The sequence below is a fragment of the Mobula hypostoma genome, chromosome 2 (assembly GCF_963921235.1).
Source record: "Mobula hypostoma chromosome 2, sMobHyp1.1, whole genome shotgun sequence".
NCBI lineage: Eukaryota > Metazoa > Chordata > Chondrichthyes > Myliobatiformes > Myliobatidae > Mobula > Mobula hypostoma.
This window is the reverse complement of record NC_086098.1, coordinates 96679619-96704714: the sequence shown is the minus strand read 5'-3', so window position 1 is coordinate 96704714 and position 25096 is coordinate 96679619. Positions and strand designations below refer to the sequence as shown.

The 25096-nt window shown below is 39.0% G+C and overlaps 1 protein-coding gene across 4 annotated transcripts in view; it reads right to left on the bottom strand.

The window, feature by feature from the left end:
- fam135a (family with sequence similarity 135 member A) overlaps window positions 1-25096 on the bottom strand; it is a 122662-nt gene that overhangs the window by 52988 nt on the left and 44578 nt on the right. For all 4 annotated transcript variants that reach the window (XM_063040282.1, XM_063040284.1, XM_063040283.1 and 1 more), the window contains 2 exons: window positions 21941-22067; window positions 15191-15344 (listed from right to left, as the gene is read on the bottom strand). In XM_063040282.1, the coding sequence (XP_062896352.1) occupies window positions 15191-15344; window positions 21941-22067 (281 nt within the window). The remainder of the gene's footprint in view (window positions 1-15190; window positions 15345-21940; window positions 22068-25096) is intronic.

The window sequence follows — 25096 nt, the reverse complement described above, 5'->3', positions numbered from 1 at the left end:
ACAAATAACCATGTGTTACAACAGTGTGTGCAGAGGCGCATCACTGAACGTACAACACTTCAAACCTTGAAGTGGATGGATTTCAGCAGCAGAAGACCACGAACATACACTCAGTGGCTACTTTATTAGGTACAGGAAGTACCTAGTAAAGTGAGCACGGAGTGTAAAAAGACAGCTTTTATGCTTGATTCCATTAATATCGCATTCCTTGCAGTATATCTGAAGAAATGACTGAATTAAAAGAGGTTTAAAAAATAGAGTTTAAAAGAGTTAAGAAATTAGACAGCAACAAGAGAGGATTAAATAATTTAATATATTCATTGGTAAAATAGATAAATGAGTAATTTCAAAGGAGTCAAGAATTATGGGGTCCAGGAAGGGAACAGTCGCCAAGAACAGGTTTGTCATAGTGACTGATACAGAGGGTATTGTGTTCCTCTCATGTTCTACAAAGGGTAAAGATCAGGAATTTCCTTGATGATGAATTTTGTTCTTGCCCAGAAGAAACCAACATTAAAAAAACTTCCTGTTGACTCAATACTAGGTACTAATGCCAGCTTTGTCCCAGCTGAGGTGATACGATGTTGGTGAATGAAGGAGGATAATCGTGTAACCTTGTAGGATCAGAGTCCAGACGCAGGATCTCAATTTCAGCTCTTTCATTCAGGACAGGGGCCATCAAAAGTGACAAACTTCAATGGGTAATCAAGATGCTAGAGTGATCCTAGAGTTACAATTTAAGAATTTGAATGTCTTGGCCAGAATCAAAAATTCTGTTCCCCATATTTTTTGTCTCCATTTTGCCTCAGGCTCACTCAGCTCACTTTTGTCTAGGGGAAGCAGCCTTCGGCCCTGCCAAACTGGGTAATCAAGTCTGTGTAGATGCTGTGTGATGTACCCCACCACGCCAAATTACAGACAGTACACCATATGTGATTAAATGATTACACTTTATAGATCTTACTGGAACTATGTAATTAATAGAGATACAATATAAAAGAAAAGTAAAAGGCGCCAAACTTATCAAAGTTCAACCACTTCATGCACAACCGTTGGAGCTCAATTAAAAGAGTCTTCTTTCCACCATTTGATCCCCTCCGACCTCCTCGACGAACCACGGTGGTCGACCAGAGTGCGTCCAGCACATCCTTCCTCTTCGGTTCTCCTTCAGAAAAGCCCTGGGCCTTGGATTCCCATCTTATAGCATCTCTCTCATCACGTTTTCTCTCTCTGTCCCCATTCTGCCCAAAGCCCGTGAAAACAATAGCTTACAGACACACAAGAAAGAAAAACATCTATCCCAACTGGTTGGCAAATGAATACAATTCTCATTATCAGTAATTATAACCCAAACAAGCTGCTACCGTTAACTCAGCAGTTAACATTACAGAGAAGCCATTTTATTAGACTTAGCAGTAACATAAAAGAAGAAACCCCTTACACACCATATCCACAGTTGTGGAGAACAGGAAGGTATAGGGTTTTTAAGAGAACCTTTTCAGTGCCAGGATGGTGGTGGTTCAGGTGAAATCTGTCCAGGATCTCTCCTATTGTGGACAGGAAGTAAATCTTCCTGTAGTTTGCAGTTGGTTTTGTTTCCTTTCTTGTAGATTATCTCAATGGTCATGCTCTTCAGGAATGGCTGGAGATGAAGGATAACCGGGAGGAGTCTGATACATGTTGAAAGCTGCTGCCATAATTGAGCTCTGGATGCTTACCTTTTTTTTAAACCCCAAAGGCTTTATTGCTATGCACCTGCATGATGGCTTCAACTCTTAAATGGATAATGATTTGCCAAGGAAATCCTCCACAGTGTTATGAGACAGCTTGAAGGGCTTCCTATGATATGTTGAATTTACATTTGTGGATTCTGAAAACTGACAGATGCCATCATCTTTCCTAAGGAATAAGGAGGTGTCATGTGATTGAAGGCAATTTTGTTTGATGGAGTAGGGTTTATAGGTTGACCAGAAGGAAGTAACATGTGATGTGGTGGTCTTCATAGTCCTGAATTTCATTTGCTACCTTCACTGGTTAGTTGTCTACCACATCACAAAAGCAGTTCGACTTTAGCCTTCATTTGGAAGTATGTAGATATAGGATGGCTTTGCCTTCTGATGAAGGAAGTTCACTTCAAATCAAAAAGATCATGAATCCGAGTGCCATTGGTGTGGAATGAATCCTGGTCTCATAGCAACAAGAACTATCATTGGGATCACAGTAGAATTTTGCCCAGACAATACAGCATTGTGTTCACAACAGTGGAGTATTAGTTTAAAAAAAGATTTGATGAAGTGTGTGATCAGCCTTTTGCTGACACGCAAGAAGTGCTATGCTAATCTAGTTCCTGACAGAAAAGCCAACTGTCCATTCAGGTACTATGGTTTAATTTCCTTTTCCAGAAGATGTAACCCTAGAAAATTGCTAATTACCAAACTGCTGTTCCTTCCTGGCAAGTGAGGTTTTGATAAAGGTCGAAATGTTGTTGCTGTGTTTCTGTAGCTCTTGAGGACAATGACATCTTTCCATGCATTTACTCTATAGGTTATCATTGAGTGTCCTCACATTCTAAGTTCAGAAGTTTAGTTTTCTCACATTACAACCACAGCAATAGTGGTTTAGTTGCACACAAGAGAAACTCTGCAGATGCTGGAAATCCGAGCAACACACACACAAAATGCTGGAGGAACTCAGCAGGCCAGGCAGCATCTATGGGAAAAAGTACAGTCGACGTTTCGGGCCGAAACCCTTCGGCAGGACGCAGTTTCTGAACCAGGAGAAATAGTTCTCTGCAAAAGTCTTAGGCACATATATATAGCTAGGGTGCCTCAGACTTTTGTATAGTACGACATTTGACAACGTGCAGGTGCAGACACACCTAACCCTAATAAAACAGGCAAGGTCATTTGATTCCAAACAATTGCTTTATTGATCATTACAGAAGATCTCTCTGGTGCTTCCTGCTCCCTCTCCTTTCCCTAACTATGATCCCCCTTTTTGCATGCTCAGTCCACTATGGAGACCCATATCAGAATTGTATATCATCACTCACGTCATGAAATTGTTTTTTGCAGCATCAGTACAGTGTAATAGATAAAATTACTACAGTACTGTGTGAATGTCTTGGGTTCCCTAGATGTAAATATATGCCTGATATATTTGCTCAGTACTGTATGTTTGAGGCAACTTCTCTCGTTCTCCCAACACACCCACCCCAAAACTTGGGGTGAAAAGAAGGTACTTTGAAGAGAGCTGCTCAGTTGTGGATGTGGATGCTGAAGGATACCCTCTGTTCTGGAACAGGTTTAAGACAGTCATCATGCATCTGCTGCCACCATGCAGATATTTTGGTTGAACAGCTCCAGGAATCGTAGGATTGGTCCTATCACCAGTATTCGACCAGTACAGGACTTCTTCCACATTCAAGCTTTTAGAGCAACAGCTTTTTCTGCCTGTTCCTCCTGTCAGTTGATTTTGGATCATGAGTGGCCCTACCCCAGAAGTGTGAACTTCAGACAATATGAAGCACCATAGCAGTGTAGTGGTTAGCACAATACTATTATAGCTCAGGGCCTTCCGGAGTTCAGATTCCAATTCTGGTGCCATTCTGCAAGAAGTCACTGTACATCCTTCTCGTACAATGCAGGAGTTTTCCATGATGACCTCGTACAGTCCAAAGATGTACCAGGTAGGTTAATTAGTTATTGTAATTTGTCCTGTGATTAGGTTAGGGGTTGCTGGGTTGATGTGGCGCAAAGGGCTGGAAGAACCTACTCTGAGTTGTATGGCTAAAAATAAAAACAATATTTCTGTGTCTTTGAGACTTCTCCATTATGATAAAACAACCCACTGCCCCGTAATGCATCATGTGGAAGTCTTCAATGCAGAATGAAAGTTTATCAATATTAAAGTTTATTTAAAATTCATAGATGGACATTCAAAATCTTGTCTCATGTCCAAAAATGGAGATATTTCCCAATTACTTTATACATGTTTCTAGAGTTCTTGGAAAAAGTCTTAGATATAACCTTAAGTTTTCACATCAAGGCTAGAATGCCATTAGAGTTCCACAGCGATAACAGCAGCTTCCTGAGATGGTAACATTTAGTAGTAACTTGCATTGAACTAAATGTAATTAATTATGAGAAACCAGGATTCAGAGTGCTGTAACAGAAATTGTTTTCTCATGTTTGTGTCCTGAACATTTAAACTTTGCCAGATTATTTTTCTTTGAATGTGAATAGTTAGAACAATATTAAACTTAATTAGAAAAAATTTTTAAATGATATAATATCCAAGTCAACCTCTAAAATTGAAAACTACTATATGAATCAACATTTATGTTTTAGGCTTGATTCATTTATTGCTGAGGATAGTTTTTGCTTCCCTGCATGAATTCCAAGTAGCATTCATTTCAACTACTAAAGTAGAACACTAGTGAAGTTAGCACAAGATATTTCTTGCTGTGTTTACTTCTTGGAAGTAAAATTCTGCACCAAGTTTTAAAGAGTAATATCAAATCCATATTTCCCAACTGAATCAATCCAACTGATTGTGCAATTAATGACTAACAAACTAAATCTGTTTAGCTAACTTTATAAACAAGGCACACTTTTAATGCCTTCACATTTCTGTCTTGTTCTAATAGTAATGCTTTTCACTGGACTGAATTTTGGCATTGATTTGTTTATTGAGGAAAGACTCAATGGACTGGGCCAACACTGTCAAGTGTAGAAGTAAATTTGTCAACTGTACAAATCTCTTAATAGGATTGACAAGGTAGGTGGCAGAGATTAGAATAAATATCTTAACCCACAGGGAACTCCCAATTGAATAAAACTGTACGATGTTCAGTTGCTTGATATAGCCAGAAAATCAACAGTTCTGAGGCAAGAGATGCAAGCTGTCAATGAGGCAGAGGATTAGCCAAGTGGCCTTCTCCTGCTTCTATTTCTCATGTTCTTTTGTCTGGTTCAGAAAATCATAACAACATAAGAAATAGGAGCAGGAATTGGCCATCTGGCCCAACAAGCCTGCACCACCATTCAATAAGATCAGGCCGATCGGGCCATGGACTCATCTCCACCTTCCTGCCTTTTCCCCATAACCTTTAAATCCCCTACTAAGCAACAATCATGAGTTCATGCCATTCCAAGATGAACGGATGTCGAGAACATCTACTTTTATGTGAGACATTAAACCCAGTAACTACTTAAGCTCTCCGTTAAGTATAAAAGTTTCAGAGAAATTATTTGAAGAGATCAAGAAACTTTCAAAGATCAAACAACATTTCATTTACTTTAGTTTATGGAATTAACTGATGTAAATGAGTTGCTACATACATCTATCGACATCAAAGTGATGTAGAAAGAAAAAATGATTGGCAGTGAAATACTAGGTGTTCATAAAAGTTGTCAATTGGGTGCATTTTCCCCCACTTTTGACAAGGAACCATGGTTGACAAATGATGTGGAACATCTAATCAAGAGGGAGAAAGAAACTTACTTAAAGTTTTAGGAAGCAAGGATCAGACAGGACTGTAGAAAGTTATGAGGTAGCCAAGAAGCAGCTGAAGACATAGGAGAGCTAGAAGGGGGCATGATAAGGCCTTGGCAAGTAGGATTAAGGGAAACCCCAAAGCGTTCTACGCATACGTGGAGGTAAGACAATCAGGGATAGAAGAGCAAACATACGTCTTAAATCAATGGAGGTATGGAAGTCCTTAATGGACATTTTACTTCAATATTCACCAGTAAAAAGGACCTTGATGTTTTGTGAGGACAGCGTAAAACAGATTGATATGCTTGAACATATCAAATTTGCTGGAACTTTTGAAAAACTTTAAGATAGACAAGTCCCTGGGGCCAGATGGGATATACCAGGTTACTACATGAAGCAAGGGAAAGGACTGCTGCACCTTTGGTGATGTTCTTTGCATCCTCACTGGCTACAGTAATAGTACCAGATGTTATTCCTTTGTTCAAATGTTATTGCTTTGTTCAAGAAAGGGTGTAGGGATAACCCTAGGAATTATTGACCAATGAGTCTTACTTCAGTGGTGAGCAAATTATTGAAGATTCTTAGTCAGGATTTACGAGCATTTGACGAAGCTTTGTGAAGAAGCAGGTTATGCCTCATGAGCCCGATTGAATTATTTTAGGATATGACAAAGCACATTGACGAAGGTAGAGCAGTGGGTTTGCTGTATATGGTGTTTGATAAGATTCCCCATCTTATTCTCATTCAGAAAGTTAGGAGGCATGCGACTCGGGGAAACTTGGCTATATGGATACAGAATTGTCTTGCCCATAGAAGGTAAGTGGTAGTAATGGATCATATTCTGCCTGGAGTTCAGCAACCAGTGGTGTTCCACAGGGATCTGTTCTTGGACCCCTGCTCTTTGTGATTTATATAAATGCTTAGATTAGGAAGTGGAAGGGTGGGTTAGTAAGGTTGCAGATGACATGAAGGTTGGTGATGTTCAAGAGCAGCAAGGTAATATTGCAACCCTATAAAACACTGATAAAAAGCTGGTTAAATCACACTTAAAATATTGTGTTCAGTTTTGGTTGCCTCATTACAGGAAGGTTGCAGAGGAGATTTGCTAGGATGCTGTTTGCAGTAGATGGATTGTCTTGAGCGAGGTAGGGCTTTTCTCTTTGGGGTGAAGAAGAGCGAGAGGTGACGTCGTAAGAGGTATACAAAATGATAAGAGGCAAAGATCAAGTGGATAGCCAGAGACTTTTTCCCATAGCAGAGATGGTTAATACTGGGGGTATAATTTTAAGATGATAGGAGGAAAGTATAATGAGATGTTCTGTACAGCGAGTGGTGGATGTGTGGAATGCACTGCTGGAGGTGGTGGTAGAGGAAACCACATTACAGGCATTTAAGAAACTCTTAGGTAGGCACATGGATGATAGATAAATGGTGGGCTATATAGAAGGGAAGGGTTAGATTGATCTTTGAGACACAACATTGTGAGTCTAAGGGCCTGCACTGTGCGGTAATGTTCTATGTTCCCTTCCTTTTGTTTTAAGTAGAGTTAAGATTGATTGAGATAGTTCTGTATGAAGACTTGCTTTCTGTCACAGCTTTTATCTCATGAGTTCTCACAATCACTGCTCATAATTGAGCCCCACAGTTACCTAGAATGCAGGAAATAAAGTAGGATTAACCACAGAAGTAATGAGATGTCTCGTTAATGAAGATTATTTTATATCCAAAGAAATTTCATGGGCAAGAGCATAATGGCAGTTTTAACACTTCCTTTAAACAAGGCACATCTGCACAGGATTCTCAATAAAAAGATACTGTAAGTATCTACAAACATAGGTATGATGAAAGCTGGAGGTAGTAAAACAAGGTGAATTACAGGCTAAATGGCAATAACTTGCTGTAAATTTTGAGATTATCCCATGTTGTGATTTGATTTTCAAATCAATTCACATGCTGTAATACATAATTATTAACATAATCTAAAAAAAGATAATTTGTACCAACATTTTGTCCTTTTGCAAACACTGAAATTAATAACTGAAAAACAATAGACTTTTGCAGTGCGCAGGGTTGGTGCATAAAGTTTAAATCAGTTTCTTGCTGTGCACAGAAGTGGTATCAAAAGCTTAAGAGGTTAGTTATATCATTGCTTAGCAGCTGTTCATAGAATCTGCAACAAGGACAAATAAATAGAAAAGCCTATTAAATTATCTGAAATAAATGAATGTTAAGAAGAATTTTGAAAGTCTAAGACATTGTTTGCTTTATTTGGAGTAGGATGCTCTGCTCTTTCTTGGCACATTGTGGCATGGTTAACAAATGCATGAAAAAAAAAACAAAGAATTATTTCAAGGATCACTGTTGTCACTGAGAGAAAAGCATTATATTATGGTATCTTGATTACTTAGTGGCACAAGTTTGTCACTGAATTTAACCCAGAAATGGCTATTGTGGAATATGTTGTTGAACAGTTTCTCTCCAGATACCAATTTAGCCCAAAAATTATATTTTGTAAATATTATCTTTTTGGTCAATATAAGCATCCCAAACCCAAGAACTAGAGCTGGACCTGAGGTAGGTCACAGAAGGGCAAGGATACTTCAAATGTTCCAAATGGTTCTGTATCAGTGACAATCTTTGAATGCGATATGAGGTATGAGGATTAAGTGATCATGTAAGGATTTCTTCCTAATCTTCTTGGATTCTTTTCATCTGTAATATCTACTTATATAAAATATCACACTGATTATAATTGTTAAATATCAAGCAAAAAGCACAGAACAGAAATGTTGGGCATATTCAGTGCGTCAGGCAGCATCTGGAGACGGAGTGAGCAAGAGAGTTATGTTTACTGTTGATGGTGTATGAATGATAAAAGGACAAGATCTGTAATGGAAACTTTTGCTCTCCACAAATGTTGCTTGACCTCCTGACTATTTACAACATTTTAGTTAATGCCAAAATTGTGCCACAAAAGGAAACAATAACATTTTTGTTTAGCCAGAGTAATTAGGTATTATCCCGCCATTTCATTTTTGATGACCAAATTTAAATTCAACATTGATACAAGGTCTCGTAGATTAACCTCTGGGGCCAATCAACATCCCACGTAAAATGAGCAGGCAGCCTCAGTCTAGCAACAATTAAAAATAATTCATATTTGGTTTTGAGAGAAATTAAATTATACTTAAAGTCAGATAAGATCAATAAAGTGAACTTATACCTGTTAGTGAAATAGCAGACATTACCATTTTATTCTCAGAATTTAAAGGAGTTTGAGGAAACATATAAAGTATAACACACAATACCAGTTTGTATTAAATACACCAATTTTCAACACATTAAAGAAAGCCTAAGAAAAAGTGATTTTTAAATAATTAAATGTGAAATATTTTTATAAAATATTTTAATGAAAACCTGATTCTGATTCTCCAAAATATAAATGTGATTAAAGGGATTTAAAATTCAAGACAAAACACTTTCTCAATGAAGAACAGAAATCTAGAACAATACATTTTCTTACTGAATACAAAATAGATGCTGTTACAAAAACTGCAGTCAATAAGAGATGAATTTCACCAAACACCCAGAATTGTTTGTCTTTGTCAATCTGCATTAGTTTGTTCTACAAACACTGAATTTGTACAAATGAAAAATAATGTGCAGGACAAGGATTTGACAAGTAAACTTACTGAAATAAAATATGTATTGATATACAAAACAAAAGGCCCTAACTAATACAGTTAATATTTCTGCAAACATCTTTTAGTCTTTAGTTCAAGAAAATGTTTAACTGCTATGTTTAAATGCTATTCCTCAGATTCACATCTTGGGAAAAGAACATGTGAGAAGAGGGTATAATATTCTATTTGTTATTACCTTCAGATTTAATGATGAAATATACCATTTTACCTAGATAACTGTATTCCTAGCCTACTAAAATCCAACAGTGCTGCTCCCCACTTTCTGAGAAAGATACTGGATTTCAATGGCTTTCAGAAATATAAAGAATAAAAGAAAGGCAAGAGTGGATATTGGACAACTGGAAAAGGACACTGGAGAAGTAATAATGAGAGACAAAGAAATGGCAGATGGACTTTGCCAAGTTTTTTTGCATCAGTCTTCACTGTGAAAGACACTAGCAGTATGCCATAAATTCAAGCGTATTAGGGGGCAGAAGTGAGTGTAGTCACTATTACTAAGGAGAAGGTGGTTGGGAAGCTGAAAGGTCTGAAGGCAGACAAGTCAACTGAACCAGATGGACTACATCCTAGGGTTCTGAAAGAGGTAGCTGAAGAAATTGTGGAGACATTAGCAGTGATCCTTCAAGAATCACTAGATCCCGGAGAATTGGAAAATTGCAAATGTCACTCCACTCTAAGAAGGGTGGAAGGCCGAAGAAAGGAAATAATAGCCCAGTCAGCCTGATTTCAGAGGTTGGGAAGATTCCATTATTAAGATGAGTTTTTGGGATACTTGGAGGCACATGACAAAATAGGCCAAAGTCAGCATGGTTTCCTAAAGGGGTTCTCTTGTCTGAGAAATCTGTTGGAATTTTTGCAGAAATAACAAGCAGGATAGACAAAGGAGAGTCAGAGGATATTGCTTACTTGGATTTTCAGAAGGCCTTTGACAAGGTGCTGCACATGAGGCTACTTAACAAGATCATGGTACGAGAGGAAAGATACTAGTATGAACAAAGAAGTGGTGATGAAATATCATGTATGGTCATGCACTTCGATCGAAGAAATAAAGGCGCAGACTATTTTCTAAATGGGGAGAAAATTCCAAGATCAGAGGTGCAAAGGGACTTGGGAGTACTCATGCAGGATTCCCTAAAAGTTAACTTGCAGGTTGAGTTGGTGGGAAGGAAGGCAAGTTAAATGTTAGGATTTATTTCAAGGAGACTAGAACATAAAAGCAAGGATGTAATGCTGAGGCTTTATAAGGCATTGTTAAGACTGCAGTTGGAGCATTGTGAACAGCTTTGGGCCCTTATCTAAGAAAACGTGCTGGCGAGATGGTCCAGAGTAGGCTCATGAGTATGATTCTGGGAATGAAAGGTTCACATACGAGGCGTGTTTGATGACTCTGAGTCTGTACTTCCTGGAATTTAGAAGAATGAAGGGTATCTCATTGAAACCTATTGAATATTGAAAGTCCTAAATAGGGTGGATTTGGGGAGGATGTTTCCTATAGTGGGGGGATCTGGGATCAAAGAGCACCTTCTCAGAATAGAGAGGTGACCATTTGGAATAGCAAAGGAATTTCTTCAGCCAGAGGGTAATGAATCTGTGGAATTCACTGCCACAGATGGCTGTGGAGGTCAAGTATTTGGCTGTATGTAAAGCGGTAGTTGATAGGTTCTTGATTAGTCAGGGCATCAAAGATTACAAAAAGGAGGGAGAATGGGGTTGAGAGGGATAATAAATCAGCCATAATGGAATGGCAGAGCAGACTCAAAGGGCTGAATGGCCTAATTCTGCTATGTCTTATGGTCTAAAAACGGGGTTAATATGAAATCAAAGAGTTAAAGTACCAATAAGGTACCAAAACATGCCCTTTTATTCCTTGAGGTTTCTTTAGTCACAGATCTCTTGTTTAGTCTAGAGTGCTTGTTTCAAGATCTCCAAATATCATTCTACTATTTTGATATCAAAATGATTCTAATACCACATAGATTCTGAATCTGTGATGTACAAACTTTCGTTCAGTATCTGACACACTTAAGTATTACATCTTTAATGTCACTTCTGTGCTTCACTTCACTTGGCTTCAGCCTTAGCTACCTGATTGTTACTGGAGGGCCTGTACTCATGAACTGCTGCCTGTGGGGTACACTTGGAAACTATGCTTGGCCTACATTCTGCACCATTATAAGGTGACACAACATCAGCTCCCACAAGTGGACTATGACGCTGTACTTATTTTCTCCCAAAACTTTGTTAACTCCGATTTTAGATGAGAAAGACAGCCAATCTTACATGATCTCCAAATTATTTTGCTTACACACTGAAAAGCAAAGCAAGTGATTTTCATATCCTTGTATCTTCTCCCTGGTGACTATTTCAAACTGAAGTAAATTGTTTGCAAACTCTTCAGTCTGAATACATACTCCCTAAATGTTCCACTCCACCAATGCCAATTCCTACCTGGACGTCAGCCATCTATGGATCAAAATCTTTGACAAATACATGATTATCAATTTTACCCTCAACAATTTCAAGAGCTATCCTGAGATCTACTATCCTCCAATAAAAGAAAATAAAAGTAGTTACTGGAAATCAGAAAATAAAATAGAAATGCTGCAAATTTTCAGCAGATCAGGCTGCATCTGTGGAAAAGAGGCAAAATTAACATTTCAGATCAAAGAGCCTTCATCAAAACTGGGAAGACGACAAAAGGAGTGTGTTAAGCTGCAGGATGGGTGGAGTGGAGGTGGGGGTGGTGTATCTGATAGGGTAAAACTGGGGTGACATGAGGATAAGCCATAAACAAGGTTATCTAGTCAATGAGTGAACGGGAGCAGTTAAGAGAGTGAGCACATAGACAGAAGAACATTGATAAAAGAATGTTAGGAGTAGGCAAATGCAAAGCAGGGAGACATGCCCTGCAGGATAGACGCAGTGCAGTTGGGCATGCACCCTACTCCCAGAGGTAATAAAGAGAAAAGAGGGGAGAAAAGATACCAAACAAACTGATATTACAGGAGGATGACTAATACAGAAATCAAGTTACCTGAAGTTGCAGTATTCAATATCAAGTCCAGAAAAATAGCCAGGGAAAGAGTAGACCCATTAGGGACAACAGGGGGAACCTGTACATGGAGCCAGAAGATATAGGTGAGGTCCCAAATGAATACTTTTCATTAGTATTCAGAAAGGAAAAGGATGCTGTCAGCAAAGAGGAAGGTGAAATTCTAGCACAAGTTTCCATAAATAAACGATGACTTAGTGGACTTAAATGTAATAAGTCCCCAATCTACTATGGGAAGGGGAAAGAGTGCTACCACTTTAACTGAGATTTTTATACCCTGACTGGTCAGAGGTGACACATCAGATATCTAGAGGACTTTGTCAAGAAGGGCAGCAGGGAAAAGTCTGGCAATAACAGGCCCAAGAGGCTAATGTCAGTGGTGGGAAAGTCACCGGAAAAAATACTGAGAAAAAGGATTAATTATCACTTGGAAATGGATAAGAGATAGCCAGCATGGCTTTGTCAAGGGCACTTCTCATTTCAGATTGGTCAAGCCTTTAAGGCTGTAACAATGTGTATTTATGAGGAGAGTGTAGTAGATGTAGTTTACATGGACTTAATTAAGGGCTTTGACATAGTCCCATGAAGAAGACTGGTCCAAAAGGTTAGGTTCTATTGAATTCAAGCCAAACCGGGTCAAATTCTGGCTTAGTAACAGGAGACAGAGTAATGATAGAGGGTAGTTTTTTTTGATTGGATGATTGTAACAAGTGGTGTTCCACAAGGATTGGTGCGTAGATCCTTGCTGTTTACAATATATGTGAACGACTTGGTTCAGAATATAGCAGCTAGTGAGTCAGGCCGAAGACCTTAAGAAGGAAGGAGAAAGGAGACAAAACAAGTTGTTGAGCTGCAAGCTAGGTGATCACTTTAAGGCACAGCTGAATTCACACTGAGCTTATTGTTTTCCATCTCACTCGGCAATATTGGTCTGTGGCTTCCTGTACTGTTACAATGAGGCCCATCATAACTTATAACGAACATCACCTCATCTTCCATTTGGGCAAGTTGCAGCCTTCTGGACTCAATATTGAATACTACAAATACAGGCAATTTGATTTCCATCTGTATTTCGTTGTCCATTTATGATTTTGACTCAGTTTGTTTGTGTTTCTTTTTACTTTGGAAGCGGACAATACACCTTGCCTGTCCTGCTGCGCTTGTCTCCCTGCTCCAGATTTCACAACGCCCACATTCTTTACTATATGTTTTCACTCTCCAATCACTCCCATTTACTCTGATAACTTTGTTTACAGCTAATCCGCAGGGTAAAATCAGGGTGACCATATCAGAGACATCCCCTCTCCCATCCTTACTATATTTTAACAAGCTCCTTTTGTCTCCTTAGTTCTATCAAAGGGCCCTCACCATGAAAAGTCAGTTGTTTCTTTCCACATTTGACCTGACCTACTGAGTACTTTTTGCATTTTCTACTTTTAATCACCCTCCAGTAAATCTTGAGTTATCCAAACCTCTGATGCCTATATTGTATTCATGTATTAGTACATAGACCAAATCCTGATTATTCATCACAATTTTCCTGATCCTCATTGCTTTCAATTTAAAATTACTACCCTTTTGTTCTAATAGTCTTCCTCTTCCGTTCAAATTCCATTCACTACATTATTCTACCCCCTTGTCTTTATATATGCTCCATTCCTCTAATTCATCAATAGCTTTCAATTCTTGATTCTAATACATTGAGGTGGTTTCTTTTTCCTCATTATTTTATTATTTGCAGTGTTGTTGTCTCGACAGTAAGAATTCTTCCCTTAAACTTCCCAAACCCCCTGACAATACTAAGGAGATCTTTAAAATGACTTATGACTTTGGTCACCCTTCTCAATAGCTTGTTTGACACAATGCCAAATGTTACTACACAGAAAGAATCCACTGAATAAATCCATCTTGAGTTTTTTGAAAAGGCAAGTTAGTTCTCCGGCTGTTTTAAAGCAAATCCCTAATTCCTGACTGAACAAAGTTACATCGATTTTCACCAAGCATTCAACAGGAATTGTTGCTTATAATTAATCGGTCCATGTAAAAGATTATTTTCTTGTTACTTTTATTCTTTAGCCAACCAGCTTAAACCTGTACCCTCCATGTCTCAACACTTCAATCAACGTAAGAAATTTCCCTTTGTGCACATGTAATGGACTCAGCAAGATTTTGAGCATTTTTATCAATTCTCTCGTAACAGTCTCTGCTCCAAGGAGAACAATCTAGCTTCTCCAATTTAGCTAGGCAACTTATCCATCATGGCCTGGAATGTTGTAGGTGCGCAACTCCATCATAGTCAGGAAAATGTACGGGTATATGGCTAGAGGGTGTTGGTAGAAGGGCCAGGTGTACAGATGGGTAGAAACAGCCAGGTATGTGGGTAAAACATAGTAGAGACCTGGCCAAGAGAGATGCAGCCTGGTGAGGAACAGGTATGCAGATAAAGCATGATCTGGATTGAAGTTCACTGTGAATACGGAGTGCAGCTGGGAAGTACACCAAATATTTGTACAGAGTGTAGACAGGAATAAGGCCAGGTGTGTGACTACAGCATTGTGGCAAAAGAAGGCTTCATGTAAAATAACAAGGAGTATACCTGGTTCAGAACACACAAATGTAATTCAGCATTCAGCACATTCAGTGGGACTGTGACGGGAGCCTGGAAGTGGAGGCCGTACTTATATTGGCAGCTTTCATTTTAAATGTGAAAATTTATCAGTCAATTATTGTTAATAGTATATTGACCTGTAACTGTTTCTCTCTCCACAGATGCTTTCTGACCTACTGTGTGGTTTCAGCACTGTTTTTATTTCAGATTTCCAACATTTGCAGTTTTCTGATTTTCAATGAACTAGTACATTATGTAAATATTAATCTGGTCAGCATTGGGGTGAAATTCATAATTCAAAAAGAGAAATTTAAATTATCTACTTACCCAATTCCATCCTGCGAGATGAAGGCAATTCTTTAGTGACCACAACAAAATAGTTGAAAAGGCCCTTATAAGCCAGTAGTAAGCTTGAACAAAGATTATAATGGAAATTGTAGGCATGTTGCATGCAGGTTTCTGGTACCACAAAGTTGCTTCCCTGTAAATGAAGCAAATACACAGAAATTAATTCTAATCATTGAAATTCTTTAACTAGGAGATATAGTTAGATTACAAAATATTGTATGGAATAGTCTTAGTTAATGGGAACCACATGCACAATTCGTCCTGCACTCTAAACTCCATAAAAATTCAGTACAAGATTAATAAATCAACCTGTCTCTTTTGTACAGTGTTATTGGAGTAGTTAGATTAAAGTTTAAAACCAGACAGCCTAGGTTTAAGGTGAGAGATAAAATATTTAAAGGGGACGTGAAAGGCAGGTTTTTCCACAAAGAGGACGGTAGGTATACAGAATAAACTGCCAGAAGGTAGAAATTATTAAGATACCATGTTTGAAGGACATTCAAACGGGTAAATGGATCATAACGGTTCAGTGGGATATGTGCCAGATGACAGCAAATTGGACAAGCTCAGGAAGACATCCTGGTTAGTATGAATGAGTTGGGCCAAAGAACTTGTTTCTGTGTTGTATAACACTATGACTTCAATATTCTGGTGAATCTTTTCTGTACTCTCTCTACTGCTACTGATTCTTTTCTGTACTGTAGCAACCAGAACTGTACACAGTACTCCAAGGTTTAACCAATGTTTGTGCAGGTACATGATGTGTCAACCCTTTTACTCGATATCTCAGCCTATGAAGGCAAGCATTCTTAATGCCTCCTTCACTCCTCTATCCACCTACGTTGCCAGTTCCAGTAAACTATGGACTTGTATCCTAAGTTTTCTCTGTATATCAATGCTTCAGTCCTTGCTTTTTATTACGTCCTGCCAGAATCCGACTTCCCAGAGTGCACAGCTTCACACTTTCAGATTGTTCCATCTGTCACTGCTCCACTCAGCTTTCCAGATGATCTATGTGCTGCTGTATCCTTAAAAATACATTTTTCATTATCTATGACTCCACAAATTCTTATGCTATCTGCAAAATTACTAATCAAACTAGCTACATCTTGAAACCAAATCATTTGTTGTAAAGAACAAAGATCCCAGCACCAATACCTTTGAGACAACATGTTATGGAGACATGTTTCTAGTTTTTCAAACCTCCAGTTAGAAAAACACTCACCCACCACTAGACTGTCTCTTATCATCAAGAAATTTTTTGAATTTTCAACATATCTCTCATTCCTTGTGACCTGTTTACAAGTTGGACCTTGTCAAAGCCTTACTGATGTCTATCACTCTGCCTTCATCAATTTTCTTAGCTACTTCCTCAAAAAAAATCAAATTTTGAGAGACATAATCTTTAAGCCTAGTCAGAGATTCAGCACCCACACAGGTTAAGTTTCATTACCTTCGTCTCCAAGAAACAAGGTTGTATGAGGATGAAATAACTATTAAATATTGCACTATTAGTGTCTGAGAAATAACTTGAAGTACATTTAAACAAGAACACGAAAGGCTGAAAAAAAAACCTCTGCAGGTCAGGTAGCATCAATGGGATGAAAACAAGCAAAATTTCAAGTCTGTGATCTTTTGTCAGACTGGGTACAAGAGAGACTTAACATTAATTTTTAGTCAGAGAACACAGGAGAGGAATGTGTACAACAAAGCTAGGACAAGTCAAAAAGTTTCAATTGGATAGTTACCACATATTAAACTTCCTGATCTGGTTTATTATTGTCACATGCACTGAAGTACAGTGAAAAACTGTTTTGCTTGTCATCCATTCAGATCATTTCATTATATCACCCCATTGAGTTAGTACAAGGGAAAACAGTAACCCACAATGCAGAATAGATATTACAGAGTAGATTACAGATGGGGTAGTGCAATGCAGGCAGACAATCCACGATGAGGTGGATTGTGAGATCAATCTTATTTTACAAGAGTTCAATAGTTCTATAACAGCAGGATAGAAGCTGTCCTTGAGCCTGGGGACAGGTGCTTTCAAGCTTTTGTATCATCTGCCTGTTGGGAAGGAGGAGTAAACAGAATGTCCAGCGTGGGAGGAGTCAGAGTAGTATAGTAGATATAGGCCCTTCGGCCCAACCAGTTCATGCCAATTACAATGACCATCCAATCAGTTTCAATTTCTTGTCTTTGGTCCATATTCCTCTTAGCCCTATCCCTCCATGTTCTTCTTAAGTGGAACTACTGTACTTGCCTCAACCAGTTCCTTTGGCAGTTTGTTGCATACATTTACCACCCTTTATATGAAAAAGTTGCCTCTCAGGTTCCTTTAAGATTTTTGTACATTCATTTTAAATCTACACGCCCTCCCCCCAATGTTTTGGACTCCCTTACCACCTTATCTATGCCTCTCATAATTTAAGATATTTCTATAAGGTTAGCTCTTATTCTCCTACTTTTCCAAGGAATAAAGACGTAGTTTACCAACCTCTCTCACCCTCATAAATATTTTCTGCACTCTTTCCAGCTTATCTACGCCTTCCCTAGAACAGCGATTAAAACTGTACACAGTATTCCAAATATAGCCTTACCACAACTTACACCATTGCATGCAAGTTCCAACTACTGTACAGAGTAATGTAGGATACCACTTTCATCACTGTCCTTGATTATGTTGATTATGGTTGGTTGATTTACTGAGGCAGCAAGAAACGTAGACAGTCCATGCACTGTAGGCTACTATTTGTATCTCCAATTCTCTGCAGTTTCTAGCAGTCTTGGACCAGGCAGTTGTGATTCATCTGGATCAAGGGTTCACAAACATTTTTTATGCCAAGGACCCCTACCATTAACCAAGGGATCTGTGAACCCCAGGTTGGGAACCCCTGATCTAGATAGAATGCTTTCAATGGTGCATCTTTCAACAGCTGAGGGTCGATGGGGACATGTCAATTTCTTTAGCCTCCTGAGAGTAGAGGCACTAGTACTTTATTGGTCCTGGCATCTATGTGGTTGGACCAAAACAGGCTACTGGTGATGCTTATTTCAAGGAAGTTTAAGCTCTTGACCTTCGCACCAGTGACATAAATAGGAGTTTGTGCATCACCCCACTTTCTGAAGCGAATGAACAGCTCCTTTGTTTTGCTGACTTTGACAGAAAGGTTGTGTCATGACACCATGTCACTTGGCTCTCTATCTCCTTCCTGTGCTCCTACACGCTGTTATGTGAAATTCAACCCACTATGATGGTGTCATCTGCAATCTTGCAGATGGAGCTGGAACTGAATCTGTCATGCTGGAATAAAGCAGGAGTCTGAGGTTGTTGCCTTATGGAACAGCAGTGCTGAGGATAACCATGGTGGAGGTGTTACTGCCTATCCTTAATGACCGCATTTATCAGTCAGGAAGTCAAGGATCAAGTTGTAAAAGGAGTGTTGAGTCCCAAGTATAGAAGTTTGGAGTTGAGTTTGCTTGGTATTACAGTATTCAAGGTGAAGCTGTAGTCAGTAAATAGTTATCAGCATTGCACTGGGAAAGAGAATCAGAATCAGGTTTATTATCACTGGCATGTGACATGAAATTTATTAACTTAGCAGCAGCAGTTCAATGCAACACATAATCTAGCAGAGAGAAAAAATAAATAAAACAATAATAATAATAGTAATAATAAATAAAGAAGTAAATCAAGTACATATATTGAATAGATTTTAAAAAATGTGCAAAAACAGAAACACTATATATGAAAAAAAAGTGAGGTGATGTCCAAAGCTTCAATGTCCATTTAGGAATCAATGGCAGAGGGGAAGAAGCTGTTTCTGAATCGCTGAGTGTGTGCCTTCAGGTTTCTGTACCTCCTACCTGATGATAACAGTGAGAAAAGGGCATGCCCTGGGTGCTGGACGTCCTTAATAATAGACGCTACCTCTCTGAGACACTGCTCCCTAAAGATGTCCTGGCATCATAAAGATGCATAAAGAACGGTAATGAGTTGTAATGGAAAAGTTTGGGAACCTGCCCAGTACGCCAAACTTATACCAGTAGGATAACAGAAATTGAGCCAACATGATTAGAAGAAATTTGTTTAGTTGGGATTTGATTATTAATTTACTTTTACACAGCATTGTTAGCCAGAAGGGCTGCTCCTATGCTGTACAGCCTACAATCTACGATATAAAAACAAAGTGGAAGAGGCTGAACAAAAAAAACTCTGCATCTGTGGAAAAGAAACAGTTAAGGTTTTAAAAAATGCAACCCCATTGGAAATTTTCTGAAACTTGCTAGTTTCTATGTTACATACCCCGTAACTGGGTTGCCAAACCAGCAGAAATGGACCACTTAGTTGGAGTCTGGATTACTGGAACTAAGAAAGTTTTATTAAAGAAATAAGTAACACAGTACTCTAATCGGAAGGATATAAATGCAACAGGTTAGCAATGATAAAACCACACACGTACACAGAACTAGGGTAATAGGAATCAAACAAGCTCTATCGCAGTCTAGGGGTAAAATGATCAGTCTCAAGTGACGCAGAGTTCAGTTCAGCTTAGTACAGTTCGCAGCAATCGCTGTTGTGCCGTTGGAGAGAGAGAGAGCGAATATGCAAATTCTGATTCAAACAGACCTTTGATGTTCCTCGCAATTAGCTTTCGGGCGAGCCCTTTTAATGTCTTCTGAGGTCACCGACTGTGACCCCTCCGTTCCGGATACGATCGTTCTTCCGCGGTGAAGCCGGCACCCAGGCAAGGGCGGACACACACACCAGGTTCCCGCCAATCATACCTTTTCACCCTGTGCGTCCATGGTTGGTCCCGTGACCAGACCTCCAAACTCCCACCAACTTGTGGGGGCACACCGCACTTCCAGGGTCTCGTTATCTCATGATCTCGTGGTGTCTGTTATGCCTTAGCGAACCTGTTCCTTTTATCCCCCTGCTGGGGTATCGCCTGTCCATCAAACTTCAAACAGTTCAGGTTCAAAGCAACCGGTCTGTCAATACTCGGAACTGTGTCTCTTTTCGTTAATCTCTCTCCTCTCTCATTAACATTTTGAATGCTTCTCCCTTTGTCTCTCTTATCTCTCTCATCAGCATCAATCTTCTGATAACTTGGTTTTTCGTCACATCTAATATCAGAAGGCTGTAGATGATCAGTCAAACGCATGGCTGACTTTGAAAGATATTTGGATACAAGACACTAAAAAACTGAGGACTGTGCAGGAAAGTGTACAAGTACAGGATCAGATGTGATGTCAGATTAGGTTTGATAGGATGCATGGTCAACTCCTATTTTTTATGTATGGGGGATGAATTTGAAACACACAAGCTTAGAGCTACCCACAGACCCATGATCAATGTTCGAAATAAACTTATTATCAGAATATGTACAGTTGTATAAGATGACGAGAGGCATTGATCGTGTGGCTAGCCAGAGGCTTTTTCCCAGGGCTGAAATGGCTAACATGAGAGGGCACAGTTTAAAGGTACTTGGAAGTAGATACAGAGGAGATGTCAGGGGTAAGTTTTTCTCCCCCACAGAAAGTGGTGTGTTTGAAATGGGCTGCCGGCAATGGTAGTGGAGGCGGATACGATAGGGTCTTTTAAGAGACTCCTGGATAGGTACATGGAGCTTAGAAAAATAGAGGGCTATGGGTAACCCTAGGAAATTTCAAAGGTAAGTATGTATATGTTCGGCACAGCATTGTGGGCCGAAGGGCCTGTATTGTGCTGTAGGTTTTCTATGTTTCTAAGTCACCATATACCACCTTAAGATTCATTTAGCACTCCTTATCCTGGAATATAACTACGCACAGGTATGTAAGCAACAGGCTTTTTAAAAAAAGACATCTGCTCGGCTATCCCACTTCTCAACATAGTACAAACCTCAGTTCTCCATGGATGATCCTGGAGGAATGAGACAATGCGCCAGGAAATGCTGCTGAGCTGGTTACAAAAGAGAAATCTCCAATTTGGAAAGAGCTGCACGGCCAAACTAAGGGGAAACAGCAGTTTCTATGTCTTCCAACAGGAGGTGTTGAGAGACACCATACAATTCTGGTAGTCTGTCAACAAATGATGCAGGAGCTGCCAGACCCAGCAATGCCCATACTCAACATGCTGACCAGGAACAGACACAAAATGCTAGTAGAACACAGCAGGCCAGGCAGCATCTATAACAAGAGGTACAGTCAACATTTCAGGCTGAGACCCTTTGTCAGGACTCTTTGTGCTGACCCTTCGTCAGGACCTTTTGTCCTGACCAGGATGTGCTCAAGCCCTGCATGTCAATGCTGAGAGTTGCCTTGCAAGTCCCACTCACAGGCAACCACAATAAATTGCCTCAGTGACTCATTCCACACTTAGCCAGGTGATGAGATCAATTTAACTGTTTCTTTACTGCAGGGGCATCAATGAAAGACAGAGCTTTCAATCAGATGCACAAGTGGCATGCAATAATATAAAGAACTGGAACTTATAATGTGTTCCCTGTAGAATCACATCTATGTTCAAAATATCTTATACATCTATATACAAAATATTATAATAACTGCTCTTGGTGCTGATTTCATTATTCCTGGGAATTCATCCTGATTGCTAAGCAAGGTATCAGTTTATGGATCAAAATCTAGATTGCTTAGGAAGTCAAAGTGCTAAATTAACAATAACTCTATTCAACCATTATCTTAGTGTTGTCACAAACTGACATGATTATGTTGACTTACATCAGGTAATAATTGTTTTGTATAGTTGCTGCCAAAAACCACACACTCAAGAGATGGAATGGCATAATCTTTGCTTTGTGCTGGGGCATTCCTGTTTAACCAAGTGTTCTTCACTGGACGAGGAAAGCTAAATAGGAAACAAAAGTGTTGGTTCAGGTTATTGAGAAAGCACATGAAAGCGAAAGTTTAAATTCAGACCGAATTGTGAAAGATAATACCAACGAATAGATTTCTGTCACCAATGCACTAAGCATTCCCAGAACAGCTATAATAAAAGCTAGATACAGTATACTGCAAGGCTCATTTTGTCCACAACATTGAGTCAATTTTTAGTTTAAGCATAAAGTGACTTTAATTTTTTCCACCCCAGATACCCTGGCAACCATAAATTCATCACGTTAATTGTGTCAAATTATATCTGATTTTATTACATTTCCAAAATAAAATTCCCTTTCTGTTTAGAGTGATCTTTAGAATCTTCAAAGGAAAAACAAATTGTACAATAGAACTTGAATCCAAGTCTCAGAGAAAAATAAATGTCTTGTTTTAAACAAAACATAATTGATTCTGAAGCAGACACACATTGTATCAAAAGGAACAGTAAGAAGCTAGATTGTGCTGGAAATCTGGAGCAACTCAGGCAGTATCAATGGAGGGACATGGGCCGTTGATATTTGGAAGGAAGGAGGAGAGATAGCCAGCATAAAAAGATGGGAGAAGGGTAGATGGAAGGGAGAAGAGGACAATAGGCATGTGAGGGAGGGGGAAGAGTGGGAATAATGTTAGAAGCTGGAGGGTGATTGGTATAAGTGACAAAGGGATGAAGAAGATGGACTCTGATAGGAAAGGACAGTGGACCAAGGAGGAAGGTGATACAGGTGAACCAGAGAGAGGAATGTGTGAATAATGTGCAGATCAAAAGAATGATGGATATTCACAGAATGGATCTATTCTCAGCCTACTGAAATTAGCTCTTTTCCTCTTGACTATCTTTTTTTTTAAACCATGGACTGCATTACCCCATATTGTTTTATCCATTCTAAACTGGGAAATTATGATTGCTGTCCACGAGATGCTTCCTCATTGACATATGCTCCATTTACACAGCTCATTTCCCAGTACACAAATGCCTTTTTTTTTTGATGTGCCCAGAAACATACCGGTTGTGCAAGTTCTCCTGAACGATGTCAAAAACTCATTCCCTTATGTTACTGCAATCTTAGTGTATTTTTGGATCTGTGTTATCTCTAATGATTGTGACTATGGCTTTTACACACCTCTGCAATTCCACTTCAAATTTACTCCAAGATATCCTTCCCATTAACTGGTAGCCTTTAGAACAATTACACTAGTGCAATCACACCTCAATCGTTTCTTAATTCTAAGCAGGTAGGTTCTACTCTTGATTGTTCCAGGACATTTCGCTCGCTGGTATAGCCCATTCTATTCAATCAATATTACCATCCTTTTCTTTGCCAAATACCCTGAATGCATTGTTATCACAAATATTTAAAATATACTTCTGCCCTTTCCAAGCAAGCAGAATATCAATCTCATTTATTACTTTACAGCACTGATCACTTCTGGTCTGTGAATAAAAATGCAATACATCAACTCTTCCTCCATAAATTTTCTTGATTTTTTTTTAAAATGGCTCTCCTAACAAGCTTCTGTTCACCTTGCATGATCTTATTCCCTTTGGGCTGGCACTAATGATAGTCATACAGCTTGGAAGTGAATCCAACAAATCCACATTGACCACATATGCCCATTTACACTAATCTTATATTAATTTTATTGCTCCTGCATTTCCATCATCTTCTTCCAAATTCTCTTACTTACGCACACCCAAGGAACAACTTACAAAGATCAATTTAACCTTCCAATCTGTGTATCTTTAGGATGTGCAAGGTAATAGAACACCAGCACCATCATTATTCCTGAAAAAAACTTCAAAAATATTCACACCTACAATCTATTCCTCTATTTATTCACACAATCGAATGAAAAACATGTGTTAAAGAATTCCTACATACAGTGCCTTGTAAAAGTATTCAGCAGCCAACCCTTTGTTCACATAAATGTGTATTACAACCAGGGATTTAGATCAATTTAACTGAGAATTTTTTGTGTGAATCGCCTCCACCGTTTTTTCAGAACCCAAAAAATTGTAAAGCATAAACTACTAAAATTTCAAAATTTAAAATGCCAGCAGTTCAAAAGTATTCATATCCCTTTACACAGTACTTAGTTGAACCACCTCTCACAGCTATTACATCCAGTAGTCTTTATGGATGATTTGCCAAGGTTGCTATGGCAGTGTCTTTCACTGTCTTGCTGAAAGACCAACTTTCTCCCCAGTTTAAGCCTTCTAGCAGAGTCTAACAGTTTTTAAATCCAGGATCTCTCTGTATTTAGCAGCATTCATTTGCCATCTATCCTGATCAGATCCCCATAGCATGGTGCTACTTCCACCATACTTTACAGTAGGGATGGCGTTAACCGGCTGATGTGCAACAACAGATTTAGGCCACACATACCACTTAGCATTGAGGCCCAAAAGTTCCACTTTGATCTCACCCGATCACAAGACTTTCTTCCATCCCTTTACATAATCTTCTAAGTGATGCTTTGCAAAATCTTTGTGGGCAAAGATATGCTATTTTTCAGCCTGAGCTTCTTCCTTTCCACTCTTTCATAAGTACCGTTTTTTGTGCAAGGCCGCTGACTTCCGCAGCTCACTCAGAGTGACTATTGGCGTCACAGCAGCCTCTTACAAGTGCCATTCTTCTCCAGCGACTACGTTTAGAAGGGCAGCCTGACCTAGGCAGTGTGGCTGTGGTTTCCTATTTTTTCCACTTTTTCCATGACCGATTGCACTGAGCTCCAAGGCACTGTTAGCGCTTTTGAGACTGTCTTGTATCCTTCCCCAGATTTGCGCTTCTCTATTATTATTTCCCTGACTTGTCTTAAATACTCTTTTGTTTTCATTTTGGTTTGGTCTGTTGAAAATCTACCATACCATTGGACCTCAGAGATATCTTATGAATTCATTAAAATAGCTGATCTTCCAATTTCCTACATCAACAAACTGGGTGAGTTGATAAGGTAATATACAATATTGCATCTGAGGAAAGTTAGCGTAATAATTACAAA